At 47.0% G+C, this 16383-nt stretch overlaps 1 protein-coding gene across 5 annotated transcripts in view; it reads left to right on the top strand.

Moving 5' to 3' along the window:
- PLXDC1 (plexin domain containing 1) overlaps window positions 1–16383 on the top strand; it is a 67980-nt gene that overhangs the window by 17607 nt on the left and 33990 nt on the right. For all 5 annotated transcript variants that reach the window (XM_079949729.1, XM_079949727.1, XM_079949726.1 and 2 more), the window contains exon 2: window positions 2173–2336. In XM_079949729.1, coding sequence (XP_079805855.1) covers window positions 2313–2336 — 24 coding nt within the window. In that variant the 5' untranslated portion in view covers window positions 2173–2312. The remainder of the gene's footprint in view (window positions 1–2172; window positions 2337–16383) is intronic.

Genomic DNA, 16383 nt, shown 5'->3' with positions numbered 1-16383 from the left:
TTTCCAAAGGCTATGGACTTGGGCTCCATTGCTTCATTTTCAGCTCTCCTCCACCCATCCCAGCATCAAATGTTCTGAACATCTGAAATCTTGGCATCCGGTCTGCTGTTGCTGCGCACGAGAGTCAATGAACTAATCCCAATCCCTGGCTTTAGGAAAGGAACAGAACAGGATGAGCGAGACCTGCAACATAATGTTGCAGTGCCAAGTTCCAATGGGTCATCACCAGAGGCATACCTGGGTTCCTTTGGCAAGGAGCTTTCTCGGCCCCCCCCCCATGTCCCTTGAGCCCTTGACAGAGGAGCCGAGCCAGAGTGGAGAGGCATGATTTTTGCACCACCACCCCGGCCTGCACCATTGGCAGGGGACCATCCTGGCCAACCCCTAGGTATGCCCCTAGCCCCGCCCTCCTTAACAATTTCCCATGCCAATCCTTCTTCTACCCAGTTTTCCATGTCCTCTCCTCTGCCAAAACAGCCAGGGTGCTTCCAGACGACTTGTTTATTGCGTGTTCATCCAGGTTCGTTTCCATGGAGGTAAGGTAAAGGTAAAGGGACCCCTGACCATTAGGTCCAGTCGTGGCCGACTCTGGGGTTGCGGCGCTCATCTCGCTTTATTGACCGAGGGAGCTGGCGTGCAGTTTCCGGGTCATGTGGCCAGCATGACTAAGCCGCTTCTGGCGAACCAGAGCAGCACACGGAAACGCTGTTTACCTTCCCACTGGAGCGGTACGTATTTACAGTGGTACCTCGGGTTACATATGCTTCAGGTTACATACACTTCAGGTTACAGACTCCGCTAACCCAGAATTAGTGCTTCAGGTTAAGAACTTTGCTTCAGGATAAGAACAGAAATTGTGCTCCGGCGGTGCGGTGGCAGCAGGAGGCCCCATTAGCTAAAGCGGTGCTTCAGGTTAAGAACAGTTTCAGGTTAAGAACGGACCTCCGGAACAAATTAAGTACTTAACCTGAGGTACCACTGTATCTACTTGCACTTTGAGGTGCTTTCGAATTGCTAGGTTGGCAGGAGCAGGGACCGAGCTACGGGAGCTCACCCCGTCGCGGGGATTCGAACCGCCGACCTTCTGATCAGCAAGTCCTAGGCTCTGTGGATTAACCCACAGCTCCACTTTATTATGCATTCGCTCTGATTTCTTCGCAGGGAGGTTAGACGACGTTGTGTCAAAGCAAGTGTCGTCCCACACTTTCCGGTGCATTTCTCCACCACTTTCATTTTTGCAAAAAGTCATAACTTTGGGGGAAGCGAGTGTGTTGTGCTGGAGCTCCCGATCCAACTGCAATTGCACAACCTGGATTTCCCGGTATGTGATTGAATCCCACTGAAAAATAGTGACAGCCTGGAAGCACCCTGGCATTCCATGCCCACTGAGCATGCTCACTCCTCATTGGGCGGCTTTGTACTTCTGCAAGCCTTGGGATCTCCCCTCCTGATACCTCCCTCTTGCCCACTGTTGGTCCAGCGCTCTCCTTCGAAGTTTGGAAACAGAAGGAATTATATCTCTGCAACAAACCACCCCACAAAGCCATGCACAAAGGAGGACCTAAAGAACAAAGCAGCAGCTTTTTTGGGGATGGATGAGGCATCTGCCCCTGTAAATCTCTTGTGGATCAGTGAGGGTCCTTTTGACAATGAAGGGCATTTAATGCACCCAGGTTTGGCTGGCAGGGAAGGAAGGTTTGTAGCAGGGTCATTCCTGCAGACAGCCTCACATCCCTCTCTCTGTTTTCCGTCCAGGCAACCGAGAGTCAGTATCAGAGTTTAAGGGAGCCAGTGTGGTGTAGTGGTTAAGAGCAGTGGTCTCGTAATCTGGGGAACCAGGTTCGATTCCCCGCTCCTCCACATGCAGCTGCTGGGTAACCTTGGGCTAGTCACACTTCTCTGAAGTCTCTCAGCCCTACTTACCTCACAGAGTGTTTGTTGTGGGGGAGGAAGGGAAAGGAAAATGTTAGCTGCTTTGAGACTCCTTCGGGTAGTGATAAAGCGGGATATCAAATCCAAACTCTTCTTCTTCTTCTTAAGGGCACAATTCAGATCGGCAAAAGCACTCACAGAGCATGTGAAGCAAGGCTGGTGTGGAATGTGGCCTTGGCTTCTTGGAGCCTTCCTTGTACGCTAAGAAATCATTCTTCGCTTTTCTTCCTCTCCCTACAGCTTGGACCCAGAGAGATGTCTCCGCGGTTGGGATAGAACCTCATTCCTGGGAGAGAAAGACGCGGGAAACCTCGCCAAGAGACACGAGGACTCGGATCAGCGAAGATTTAATTGGCGGGAGCCTGGCTATTGACACTTTAATGGACAATGAAACACAGATTGTGGTGAGTGTCACATATAGGGAACAGCACACAAGCCAAGGATGTGTCAGTGGGGCAGAAAGTTTTCTGACTCGAGTAAGCCTTGTTTACTTTGTGAAAAACATGTTTGGATCAGATAGGGCAGGGATCAGCCACTGGCAGCCCCCCAGGACAATTCTGAACCAAAGTGTGGTGTCACTTGGACTTTTATTTTATTTTGTGTGTGTGTGTGTTTTAAAAATGTTGGGAGTTCGCTGCCTTGCAAGAATTGAAGTTGCATTTTATTGCTTGCATTTTGTATTTGCTTTGTGAGCTACCTCGGGGTCCCCCCTTCTTTTTTTGCCCAAAAGGCTGACCAGAAACCCACTCTTAACTAGTTTTCTCCCCCACCACCTGGGTAAGCAGTTCTGTCTCTCCTGCCTCTCTCTGTTCCCCCAAAATTGCTGGCAGACGGAGGTGGCAGCACAACAGCGAGGAAAAAAGGAAACATCTTTTGTCACTCACAAGAGGCTTTGTTGTGAACCCCCCGCATATACGCACAGGAATGTTCCTTGTTTTGATGCTGTGTCGCTAAACAAAGTGCAGCAAATATTGGTAGGAAAAGCAGAGGAGTGGTAGCACTGAGGAAGAGATTTCTGCACGTCACCCCAATCTTTGAGCAGCGAGAGGCTCCATTAATTCCAAGCACCTTCCCAGGACTTGGTTTCCTTAAGGATGAAGGTCAGCAGAGACTGGGGTACCTTTAATAGATATGTCCAGTGCTTTTTTTCAGGGGGGATGCAGGAGTACGTCTACCCCATAACATCTTTGTCCTTTTGTCCATTTACTGTATTTATTTTTCCTGATTTGAACTATAAAATGGTGATTTTCTTCAGTCAAAATGAGAATACCCCTAAACATTTTTAAAGGAAAAAAGCACTGTATATGTCTTTATTTACATGTATATACAATCTGAGCATAGGAGAGAGGGGCTTGTAGCTTTAAGACCCTGACAGATCTCACTTCTCCGTTAGTCACAGCTTTGGATCCAGCACAGAGCAATATCTATCTATCATCTATCTATCATCTATCTATCTATCTATCATCTATCTATCTATCTATCTATCTATCTATCTATCATCTATCTATCTATCATCTATCTATCTATCTATCTATCTATCTATCTCTATCCCCCTCCAGTTTCTAGCATCCAGCTTTTCAGCGTTCTCACACACAACCTAGCAACTAGGTGAGGGGGTGGGGGAGAAAGCCCACCCATTAAGCCCTGGAGAGCACGGTCACTTGGTTGTAGCGATTGCAACCCAACTCATTTCTTGAGATGCACTTAAATGACCAGCTAAACAGAGGTTCACCAGCCTTTTCTACTGGATTCTAACACTTACTGGATCACAGGCCTGAAAGGGACGCAACGATATCATGCAGAGCAATGCTCCCCATGCTTCAGGTTACATACGCTCCCCATACCTGAAGCGTATGTAACCCGAGGTACCACTGTATACTTCCCTGATGTACAGTTACTGCAAAGGCCACATTTTATCCAGTGTTTCCTAAAATGATTATGCCAAACACTTCCCTTTGTTATGTAAGCCCACTGAAAACTCTACGCCAAGGATATTTTTGGTCACATTTCATTGAACATAAAACTTGGTTTTGTTCTCTGCTGTTCTGGTCCTCAGGGACAACTTAGATGAGTCATTGGAAATCTTTACATTTTTATTTATTAAAAAAATAACCAAACCGTGTGGAAGGTTATACAGTGGTACCTCAGGTTACATACGCTTCAGGTTACAGACTCTGCTAACCCAGAAATAGTACCTCGGGTTAAGAACTTTGCTTCAGGATGAGAACAGAAATTGTGCTCTGGCGCTGCCGCAGCAGTGGAAGGCCCCATTAGCTAAAGTGGTGCTTCAGGTTAAGAAAAGTTTCAGGTTAAGAACGGACCTCCGGAACGAATTAAGTACTTAACCTGAGGTACCACTGTATTAGCTGCCCTGGAAGCACTTGTGGGTAAAGGCAGGATAAAAGTAAATAAACGGCTGTCATTTTCTCAGCCTAATTAGGCTCCACCTGAAATGGGATTCAGAAGTATCGCTCCTTCAGAAGTAGCCATTCCTTCCTCCTGTGGAAGTGAGTTCCACCGTTTAACTATGTACTGTGTTTAACTAAGAATCCTGTAATGGTCTGATGACTGACAAGAAGAGGCAGTGTGGAAAACTTCTGCTCAGACCGGTTGTGGGAAGGTTCGTGCACCTCTGTGATGCACTGGGAAATGGAAGAGCTCAGGAGGCGCTTGATTGTAGCAGCAGAGAATTCCCCTGAGTGGCTCAGATCAATGGTGCATTGCTTCTGCGCTTTGGAATTAAGAGCGTGAGCCGTGTCTAGATGAAAGGGGAGCGAATTCTAATGAGTTGAAATCAATACAGAAGCGCGGTGGGTGGGGTGGGAGGAGAACCCGCGACGCACACTTCAGTGGTGTGGCGCCAGCAATCGTAGCCGTGAAGTTTGCGCACTCTTAGCTGTCAGCAGCTGGTGCAGAAAGGGAGAGGCTCAGCCTGATTTCAAGCCATTATCGCTTGCTGTGGGGCGCAGAGATGTGGGGGGCTTGAAGTGTTGACATGCCTGCACAGCTAGGATTTCAAGCTCAGGCACAGCAATGGGTATTCCGCATGGGGAAAAAGGATTGCCGGTCCTTTTCAACCAGCCTCTGCAGCTGTGCCTTGAGCAGGAGCTGCTGGATCAGCGGAAATTAGCAGAAAGATGGAAACAAGGCCGCCCTTTAAAAGCGCTTTTTATAATTGAGAATTCAGTACTCCTTTTTGGCTCTGGAAAGAGTTCCCCCAAGGCATGGGTAGGCAAACTAAGGGCCGAGGGCTTTCTAAATCCGGCCCGCGGATGGTCCAGGAATCAGCATGTTTTTACATGAGTAGAATGTGTGCTTTTATTTAAAATGCATCTCTGGGTTATTTGTGGGGCATAGGAATTCATTCTCCCCCCCTCCCTTCAAAATATAATCCGGCCCCCCACAAGGTCTGATGGACAGTGGACAGGCCCCCTGCTGAAAAAGTTTGCTGACCCCTGCTCCAAGGCATGATTGATGAAAGAAAGAAAGAAAGAAAGAAAGAAAGAAAGAAAGAAAGTGTTATGTACTGAGAGAATAGGATCCAAAATGCAGCAGTCTGATTGGTCCTAGAACAATAGGATTCAGAATGCAGCAGTCTGATTGGTCCTAGAACAATGCAGCAGTATGATTGGTCTGCAGGAGCCACCCAATCCGGCTCCAGATGGAAGTGAACCCACAACCTGATTGGCCTACAGGAGAATTCCGGAATTAGCCAATCACGTGCAGCCCATTATGTAAATAATGTATATAAAGCAGATACTGTGGGGAAACATCTCATTCCTCCTCACCACTATCAGCTGAATAAAGAGCATGAAATCCACTCTAGACTCTGAGTATATTTCAGAAAGAAAGAAAGAAAGAAAGAAACAATCAATCAATCAAACAAACAAACAAACAAAGAGTACATTTGAAAAGAACATTCAACCCGCCAAGAAGAAGAAGAAGAAGATGATAAGATAAGCAAAACCACAGCATTGAAAAGCATTGGGCTAGAGACCCAGTCTGTGTTTGTTGGATTTTGTTCCCATTCAAAACAATGGGACAACGTAGCGATTTCATTGGGAACTAATGACTAGTCCACCCCATGCATTTGTGATGATGGCTGTGTGGTCCAGCATGCTCCCATGTGTTGCTGCCATCTTGTAGTTTCTTGAGAAATAATTGCTGTTTGATGCATACCCCCTCAAACCAGCTTCTATCCGATCTGGAAACATAAGCCACAGTCAAGCTGAGGTGCGTACATTTGAGACAGATATTGCACATGCTCAGATGACAGCTTACTTTAGCTGGCATGGGGAGGGGCACTGTAAGTTTGGGGAAACAAATCAGGTAATGTGCATTAGGCGAAGACATCCCTGCCCTCACTGTTTACCTTCCCACCGCCGTGGTCCCTATTTATCTACTTGCACTGGTGTGCTTTCGAACTGCTAGGTTGGCAGGAGCTGGGACAGAGCAATGGGAGCTTACTACCGTCCTGGGGATTCGAACCGCTGACCTTCTGATCGGCAAGCCCAAGAGGCTCAGTGGTTTAGACCACAGTGCCACCCCTGTCCCTGTACAGCGCAATTGAACTACATGGCATCCCCCCAGTGAATGGGGTACTATAGTTTACCCCTCACAGAGCTACAATTCCCATCACCCTGATCAAATTACAGTTCCCAGGATTCTTTGGAGAAACTAAGTGCTTCAAATGTAAGGTGTGGATGTGACCTTGTGCAACTAACCTAGTCTGAATTCAACCTATGCAAAGCCTGGCAGGGCAAAAAAGTGATTATCCTCCTACCTGCAGAGAAAGGCCATCTTATATTCCTTTGGGAGGGAATTCTGCAATTAGGGCTGCCACCAAAAAGGCCCTGTCCTGCGTTTGCACAAATCACACCTGCCTGGGTGACGGAATGCAGAACAGGGCCTTTGAAGATAGCATAAATTGAAGGGCAGGTTCATGGAGATGAAAATTATCCTCTGCTCATTCTTGCAACTCAAGCTACAGCTGACAGTTTAAAAGTTGGCAGCCCTAGAAGATATCTCTAATCTATTCTAATTGGAGTCCCCAAAGTGGAATAATTGATAGCATTCTGCACATAATTTTATTATGTCCTAATCTTAAAACATCTCTAATAAATGCCTGGTGGACCTTTTCCCCCCTGGTCCTTTTAAAACTACCAGGAACAAACTCCATAGATGTCCTAGGTAGCTTGTCACCGTAGCTGAACTCCTTTTAGGATTAAGAAATCTGCCCTGATGTTTAAAAAACGAAACCTACCTTCCTTATGCTAGATCTGGGAGAAAAACAGGAGGAGGGAATTTATGCTGGAGGCAATGGCACCCCAGGAGGCCTTGGCTGCTGCCCAAGGGTGTTGGCTCAGAGCAGAATTCAGCAGGCTTTGCTGAGACATTGGCAGAGGCAGCATGCCAGCATCTCCCAAGCAGGCATTGCCAAGTGGAACTCAGCAATGGGTGGTTTTGAGAAGCGAATGGGTGTCTCCCCAGAATGGAGTAGGTATGTATGGTGTGTGTCATGTGCCTGATCCTGGGTGTGACGTCGGTAAGACTCTGATTATAGCTTCTTTTGGGGGAAACCAGGGCCTCTTATTTCATTACTAAATTTGGGTCCTGTTCTGCTGCACTCACAGTCCTGCTGCCGTTTCAACGCTCCGCTCCTTTTCTCTCCTGACTTACCCCAATCTCCCTTTCCTGTACGTTGTCGCTTTTTGGAATGATGCAGCCCTTTGAATGTAGTGAAATGAAAACTCAGGCTTGAGGAAGGACCCGCCATGGGTCCTTTTTGAGGTGCCCCAGGAGCAAAGAGAAGGTCGAGCCATTTGGCAAACCCCGCTTCCCACTCATCTTTCACCCTCATCACTGACACTGCTTCTTATAAACACAGGATGCATACTGTATACAGTGGTACCTCGGGTTAAGAACTTAATTCGTTCCAGAGGTCCGTTCTTAACCTGAAACTGTTCTTAACCTGAGGTACCACTTTAGCTAATGGGGCCTCCTGCTGCTGCTGCGCCGCCGGAGCACGATTTCTGTTCTCATCCTGAAGCAAAGTTCTTAACCCAAGGTACTATTTCTGGGTTAGCAGAGTCTGTAACCTGAAGCATCTGTAACCTGAAGCGTCTGTAACCCGAGGTACCACTGTATATAAAGGTAAAGGGACCCCTGACCATTAGGTCCAGTTGTGGCCGACTCTGGGGTTGCGGCGCTCATCTCGCTTTACTGGCCGAGGGAGCCGGTGTACAGCTTCCGGGTCATGTGGCCAGCATGACTAAGCTGCTTCTGGCGAACCAGAGCAGCGTACGGAAACGCCATTTACCTTCCCGTCACTGTGGTACCTATTTATCTACTTGCACTTTTGGCGTGCTTTCAAACTGCTAGGTTGGCAGGGGCAGGGAGTGAGCAACGGGAGCTCACCCCGTCACAGGGATTCAAACTGCCGACCTTCTGATCGGCAAGCCCTAGGCTCTGTGGTTTAGACCACAGCGCCACCCGCGTCCAGACATTTAAAAAGTGCACTTAAGTGCATCCCCAATGCTCAAGAATCCTAGGAACTGTAGCTTGTCAAGGAAGTCGAAGCTCTGTGAGCAGAGCTTCCTCCCCCCAGCCCAAACTCACAGGAACTGAGCTCCGGCACCTCTCAGGTGGGCTGCACACTATTGCCATTATAAGACATCATGGTGAGTTCTGGCATCTCTTATTCTAGAAGAATAGCACTGTCTGTGAGGCTTAAACCACAATACCCAGGATTCTTTGGGAGCGGGGAATGTGCTTTAATTGTACGATGTGTACACGTACAGTGGTACCTCAGGTTACATATGCTTCAGGTTACATACGCTTCAGGTTACAGACTCCGCTAACCCAGAAATAGTGCTTCAGGTTAAGAACTTTGCTTCAGGATGAGAACAGAAATCGTGCTCCGGCGGCACAGCGGCAGCAGGAGGCCCCATTAGCTAAAATGGTGCTTCAGGTTAAGAACAGTTTCAGGTTAAGTACGGACCTCCGGAACGAATTAAGTACTTAACCTGAGGTACCACTGTATTGATATTAACCTGGCAGAGGTGAATGCTCTTTAAAACAAAGGAACGGGGCGGGGGGGGGATAATGAGGAATCACAGAATCCCATAATTGTGGAGTTGGAAGGGACACTGAGGATCATTTAGTCCAGGCATAGGCAAAGTCGGCCTCCAGATATTTTGGGACTACAACTCCCATCATCCCCAGCTAACAGGACTAGTGGTCAGGGATGATGCGACTTGTTGTCCCAAAACATCTGGAGGGCCGTTTTTTGCCTATGCCTGATCTAGTCCAACCGTTGCAATACAGGAATATGCAGCTGCAGGAACCTGCAACCTTGGCATCATCAGTGCCCTGCTCTAACCATCTGAGCTAAATGTATGTTAATGGAATAACAAATAACCCATCTTACTTTGCACAGGTATCAAGTTATGTCCTTTGCTGAATCGGCTTGATACAGTCTATGCAAGCTTTTGCCTTTCACAGAACTCTTTGTCAGGCCTGGGAGCAAAAACTCTGCGTGCCTCTGCATCAGCTGAACCTTCCATTCCATTTTTTTTTGTTTGTGATAAGAGGTTATTTTAACTTGTTTTGTAGCTCCTGTCTTTTGACCAGCATAGAAACCCTAATCTCCTTGTGTTTCTTGGAGGATTCCGGTTAAGTGACACCTTGCAGCGGGAAAGAACGGATTATTCTTTTTCAGCTAAAAAACCGTAACTAGACTTTACTTTATTTCCCCTTAACGATCTTGCTTTCCCTCGATTTCCTCTCCCTCCCCTCTGCTTGTTTTCTTTCTCTCTCCTCTTCTTAATTCCTGCTGTAACCAAGTCAAGGTGGCGGATTGGGACATAGTCGTGATCCAGGGATGAGGTCATGATGGACCGCATGCTGAAGTGCGAAAGCAGCCAAGTCCGCCCATCCCCGGCATTTGCTGTTTTCATTTGTTTTCCCCTCACTTATTTTATTGAGAACACATTTGGGAGCTTTGTAGCGTGTAAGTGTGTGTTTGTGCGCACAAGGGAGCAAATGGGTCACTATGGGTGGCGAGGACGACTGTCCAAGCACCCTATTTGACATCTCACAAATGCTGAAGCCTTTCCCAGCAATGCTCATTTCCCACCTCACAGACCAGGGTTATGAGAAAAAAACTGCTCCTTTTCCTTATGGCATGGGTAGGCAAACTAAGGCCCGGGGGCCAGATCCGGCCCAATCGCCTTCTAAATCCGGCCCACGGACGGTCCGGGAATCATGAATATAACGTGTCCTTTTATTTAAAATGCACCTCTGGGTTATTTGTGGGGCCTGCCTGGTGCTTTTACATGAGTAGAATGTGTGCTTTTATTTAAAATACATCTCTGGGTTATTTGTGGGGCCTGCCTGGTGTTTTTACATGAGTAGAATGTGTGCTTTTATTTAAAATGCATCTCTGGGTTATTTGTGGGGCATCGTTCATTCCCCAACCCAAAAATATAGTCCGGCCTCCCACAGGGTCTGAGGGACAGTGGACTGGCCCCCTGCTGAAACAGTTTGCTAACCCTTGCCTTATCGGGTACCCAAGAGCCCATATAGAGTCCTTTTGTAGGTTCTCTATCGGTAGGAGAAAATAGCAGAGGCCAACCAGAGAATATTGAGAAGCAAAGCAGCTAGTAAGCCTGATCTTTATTAAAGCTGTTGCAACAAGGTGCTCCCCCCCCCCCACACACAAAGGGGGAGGAGGGACCCAGAACAAAGGTGTGCCTGCCCTAATACAGACTTTGAAATTACCCACTCTCAAACTCCAGACCACCCCCAGAAACATCATACATACATCACAGAAGGGGTGTATCCCAGGACCACCTCCTCCAATATATCATACATACATCACAGGGGGGAGTCTAAAGCAGAATCCTGAGTGTGTTGTTTATCTCCTGTCTGCCATTTACCTGATTGCATAATAATAATAATAATAATAATAATAATAATAATAATAATAATAATAATTTATTTATACCCCGCCCATCTGGCTGGGTTTCCCCAGCCACTCTGGCTGGGTGGCTTTCAACAGAATATTAAAATACAATAGTGTATTAAACATTAAAAGCTTCACTAAACAGGGCTGCCTTCAGATATCTGGGTTTTGACCACTCTTTTGTTATTATAACTACTTAATTCCTGAATCCAGGTCACAGGTCACAGGCTTACCCTATTCACACCTTAAATGTGCCCTTCAGGCAGGATTTGTGAGCACAGAGACAACGGGGAGATTTCCCTTTTCCTTCAACCTTGCAGAGAAATATTTAAGGTCATTTTGAGAAAATGGTTTCAGGACTTTTCTGTGGGTTTCAGACATGTGGTTTACATATTTGTATGTGTTTGCTTGGTACATTTATGAACAACATATATACAGTATATATATATATATATATATATATATATATATATATATATATATATTCTTAAAATTCTTATAACACCAGGCATACCTCAAGCTATTCATCTTAGCAGAGGCTCTTCCCAGATCTTAAACCCCAGAATCTGCTGTGTGTGTGTGTGTGTGTGTGTGTGCGCACACACACACACACGCTAGGACTTAGCTTTGAATGTGTGAAGTAGTAGCAAAGAAGAGAGTGCTTCTGGGTTTGTGCAGAGTACCTTTCCTGCACCAGTGATTAAGGGCAGCCACCATGGAGGTTCCCCATTAGTTGGGTAGGAAGCGCACTGCCCATCAGCAAACTCTAAGAGATGGGGGATGTTGCCAAATTCACTCCCAGCCCCAAATAGAGCTGGCTCTGTTGCAAGGTGGCTGCTTCAGGGAGATGAGGAGCTATGTATGTGCCCTGTGCCCTCAAAGCCGGCCTGCTGCCCTCAGATGTGATGGGAAATGCTGTCCCATCACCAGTATAGAAATGAGGTTGAGTTCCCAGGCTGGTCAGCTTCTCCATGTGGGATGAGAGGGGCCGGCACCATCTTTGCCTCAGGTGGAAAAAATTATTGGGCTGACCCCTGCCCTAAACCTACAGGCTGAATGCTCACAGGGGCTGGAGGTGAAGCGTCTGGAAGAAAACTAGCCCAGTAGTTCCTTGAGGGTCAGAAATGGATGTTCTGCTGAATCCTGCAGGTGAATTAAGCTCATTGCTGCAAGTGAGCTGCAAGTCATGGATTTTGGGAGGGCTATTCAGGCAGGCCAAAGCAAGAGGACAAGGAAGCCTGATATATCTGCTCTGGGGTGTGTGGCAGGATCCATCAGTCTCCTCCACAGCCTTGCAATTTGGAAATTAAGGGGCTTCCAGGCTAGTAGGGAGGTCCACCATTTTATATTATTATTTGCAAATTAAGCATTGTGAATCCTTACCTCCCCGCTTCAGAAAAGCAATTGTTTTTTTCTTCTTTTTTCAAGGGGGCTTTCTGGATCAAGTCCTCCAAGTTAACCCTCTTGCCTTGAAGCACTGGCAAGGCAGATTCCGAAATTAACACCCTTTCCCAACAAGATTGGGATCAGGCTAAAGAAACAGCAGCCAAACTGCTGAAGTCCTTCATGGCAGATCAGCCCCTGCTGTGAAGGCCACATGAATCTGTTGGTGGCATTCCAAGACAAAGTTTGGCTGGGATGGTGCTTCATTTCAGCCGGAGCTCAGCTCTTTGCAACATGGAGTCAAAGTGGGTTATGATGACCCAGGGTGAAAGTGTGGGTCCAAAATCCCTGTTTGGAAAGAGGGGAATCATACTAGATGTTTAGAAGAAAGAAGGGAGTCGTTCTGACTCAAAATAATAACAACCCCACACTTAACAACCTAATAATCTTGGGTTTAGCTCCTGAAATCTTTAACAACAAGCAAGTTGAAAGGAAGCAAAAGCAGAACTTCTTGATGTCGTGTGCTGTTAACCCGGGAAATTCATGTGCACAGGAAATTGTGCTTGCTGCAAACACAAATTGCTTTTAATGAAAACTTGGAAGAGAGGTGCGTCATACACTTAACGGCCATGATAGAAGTGAAGGAAATAATTGAGTGTCGTGCTATGTTGAATGCTCCATCAGTGCACACATTTTAGTTTGCCAGTTTCAGAGGGTGCACAGGGTGGGGGTTGGAAAGCCCCATTGTGCAAGCAGAAGATCTTGTGCAGGGCCTCTGCACAAGAATTGTTAGGTGAATCCTGCCCACAGTCTCCACTTTGAGGAATGGTGCAGTGGGTTAGTCAGCAGGGGTCAGCAAACTTTTTCAGCTGTGAGCCGGTCCACAGTCCATCAGACCTTGTGGGGGACCGGACTATATATTTTAAATAAAAGCACATATTCTACTCGTGCAAAAACACTAGGCAGGCCCCACAAATAACCCAGAGATGCATTTTAAATAAAAGGACACATTCTACTCATGTAAAAACACACTGATTCTCGGACCGTCTGCTGGCCGGATTTAGAAGGCGATTAGGCTGGATCTGGCCCCCGGGCCTTAATTTGCCTACCCATGGGTTATTGCATCTGGCTGTTAGCCAGAAGGCTGGTAGTTTGAGCCCACCCAGGGATGACTGTGGGCAGGATTCCTGCATTACTGGGGGTTGGACTAGATGACCCTCGGGGATCCCTTCCAACTCTGCAATTCAGTGATACCACATTGATCAGCCATGAAGCCCATTAGGACAAATCACTGCCTTAGCTTAACCTACGCTGGAGATAGTGCTAGTCCCATCAACATATGCCACCCTGAGCTTGATGGAGAAAGGGTGGAATACAAATGTTAAGAAATAAATGGGAGGGGGTCACCATCCAGGTCAGTTGAGGGGAACACTTGGCCCTCCAGATGTTGCTAAACTGACATCCATCTCACCGGGTCATCAACCATGCTTGTTGGGGCTGATGGGAGTTGGAGTCAGGCAACATCTGGAGGGCCACAGTGTCCAAACACCTGGTCTACTTCTTTGTAACACAGGTGTCATGTGGATGGAATCTAATAGGGAGGAGAGGCAATGGGCTGGGAGTAGAGAGCTGCCCATTTTGGATGAATGCTACATCTGCTGCCTTCAACCCAGTATGGCTCTTTTTTCCTGCATCCTCAAATAAAGCTATCCATTCAGCTTTGTAGAGCAGTGAAAGAGTTAACCAAAGCATCCCAGCAATTCCGTCCCAAGTGGCAGAGGTTGATCATGGAGCAACTGAAGGTCTGTTTCAAAAGGAAAGGGCCTGGTCCTTCCACCCTCCCTCCAAGAACAAGAAAATTAGGATTCCTCCTCCTCCACCAAACATTACAAGGAAAGAGAGCGATTTGCTGGAAAAAAATAGGGGGGGGGGGAGAACCTCTTGCCACATTAAATGCTTCTCTATAAATAGAATTCCTATCCTTTTCCCCATCACCAGGTTTGAAAAAAAGTGGTCTCTTTGGGAGATATAACTAGATCACACAAATGGAAGCTATTTTCTGTTTTTCTCCCTCTCATTCTCTGCCCCCAAGCCGTTTAAAGGAGCAACGTCAAACAGTGGAGGCTCCATGTAGTCATCTCTGTTCATAGTTGTAAGCCAGCTGTCCTCAGTCTGGTGCCTTCCAGGTACTTAGGACTACAATTCCCATCAGCCCCAGCGAACACCCTTTGTCCTGTTAACCACCAGGCCGCACCTCTAGGTCTTCCCCACTGGACAAAGGCAACATCAAGCTATGAGTTGCACCACACAGATAAAAACTGCCCTTTCTTTTCTCAACACCTTAAACAAAGTGGGTTGCATCCAATGATAGTCCTGCTCAGAGCATACCCATTGAAACGAATGAATCGGAGTTGGTCATGTTCATTAGCTTCAGTAGGTCTACTCTGAGCAGGATTACCATTGGGTACAACCTCCCCCCACCCCTTTTTTTATAATGATATCATTTCACACATTTCCACCTGCCGGACATCAAAGTGTATGGTGATGAAATGATGCGTCTGCATGTATGGGTCAGGCCTCAGTTCTACTCTGATGCTCTGTTCGTAGGGCCAGCCCTACCATTAGGCAGAGTGGGGCATTCTTCCATTCTCCCTGAGCTAGCCTGATACCCTGAGGTACACTGTGGAGTGCTGTCCCAACCACCAGTGTTGAAATAAGGTAACAGCTGCCAGCCTGGCTGGATTCCATTGCATGGACTGGGGAACTTGGTCTTAGGCAGCAAACTTTCCTAGGGCCTGCCAGGTCAATTAACACATGAACCAGCTGGATTATTATTTTTTAAAGTTTTACAATTCAACCACAGAAAACGTTTACGTAAACCATGTCAGAATATTTATAGTCATTGGCGATTGTACCATAGAATTCCCATAAAGGGCTTCATAAAATGTTGTTTAATAGCAGCTGGTATGAGTTGATCTTGGACTGGTGCAATGCAGAACTAACCCTGTAACCCTATGCACACTTGTCTGGGAGTAAGTCTCATAGAATTATTATTATTATTATTATTATTATTATTATGGAACTCAGCTTCCGAATAGGCATGCACAACAGTTTCCCCTTGGACACAGAGAAGATTCTCCCTAACCCAGCAGAGATATTCCTGAGGATAGAATAGAGAACTACATAGAATAATTAGAATAATAATAATAATAATAATAATAATAATAATAATAATTTATTATTTATACCCCGCCCATCTGGCTGAGTTTCCCCAGCCACTCTGGGCGGCTCCCAATCAGTGTTAAAAACAGTACAGCACTGCATATTAAAAACTTCCCTGAACAGGGCTGCCTTAAGATGTCTTCTGAATGTCAGGTAATTCTTTATCTCTTTGACATCTGATGGGAGGGCGTTCCACAGGGTGGGCGCCACTACCGAGAAGGCCCTCTGTCTGGTTCCCTGTAGCCTCACTTCTCGCAATGAGGGAACCGCCAGAAGGCCCTCGGTGCTGGATCTCAGTGTCCGGGCTGAATGATGGGGGTGGAGACGCTCCTTCAGGTATACAGGACCGAGGCCGTTTAGGGCTTTAAAGGTCAGCACCAACACTTTGAATCGTGCTCGGAAACGTACTGGGAGCCAGTGCAGATCTCTCAGAACCGGTGTTATGTGGTCCCGGGGAATATGAGAGGTGGTTAGAAGAGTGCAGCACTAGGGTAGCCTGATGCAGAAGAAGACAAGACAAATCCTTAATGCAATCTGCAGCTGCTGAAGTTCTACACAGCTGTGCAGGAGCCCTGACCTCTTTTTCATCCAGTGTGGTGTAGTGGTTAAGAGCGGTGGACTCGTAATCTGGTGAACTGGGTTCGCTTCCCCGCTCCTCCACATGCAGCTGCTGGGTGACCTTGGGCTAGTCACACTTCTATGAAGTCTCTCAGCCTCACTCACCTCACAGAGTGTTTGTTGTGGGGGAGGAAGGGAAAGGAGGTTGTTAGCTGCTTTGAGACTCCTTAAGGGAGTGAAAGGCGGGATATCAAGTCCAAATTCCTCTTCTTCTTCGCCTTCTTCTTCATCTGCCCACCCTTGCACACACATCTGGATGTTTT

Source organism: Podarcis cretensis (assembly GCF_951804945.1).
Source record: "Podarcis cretensis genome assembly, chromosome: 13".
Lineage (NCBI taxonomy): Eukaryota > Metazoa > Chordata > Lepidosauria > Squamata > Lacertidae > Podarcis > Podarcis cretensis.
Note: the sequence above shows the minus strand (reverse complement) of the source record. Positions and strands in the feature narration are given on the sequence as shown.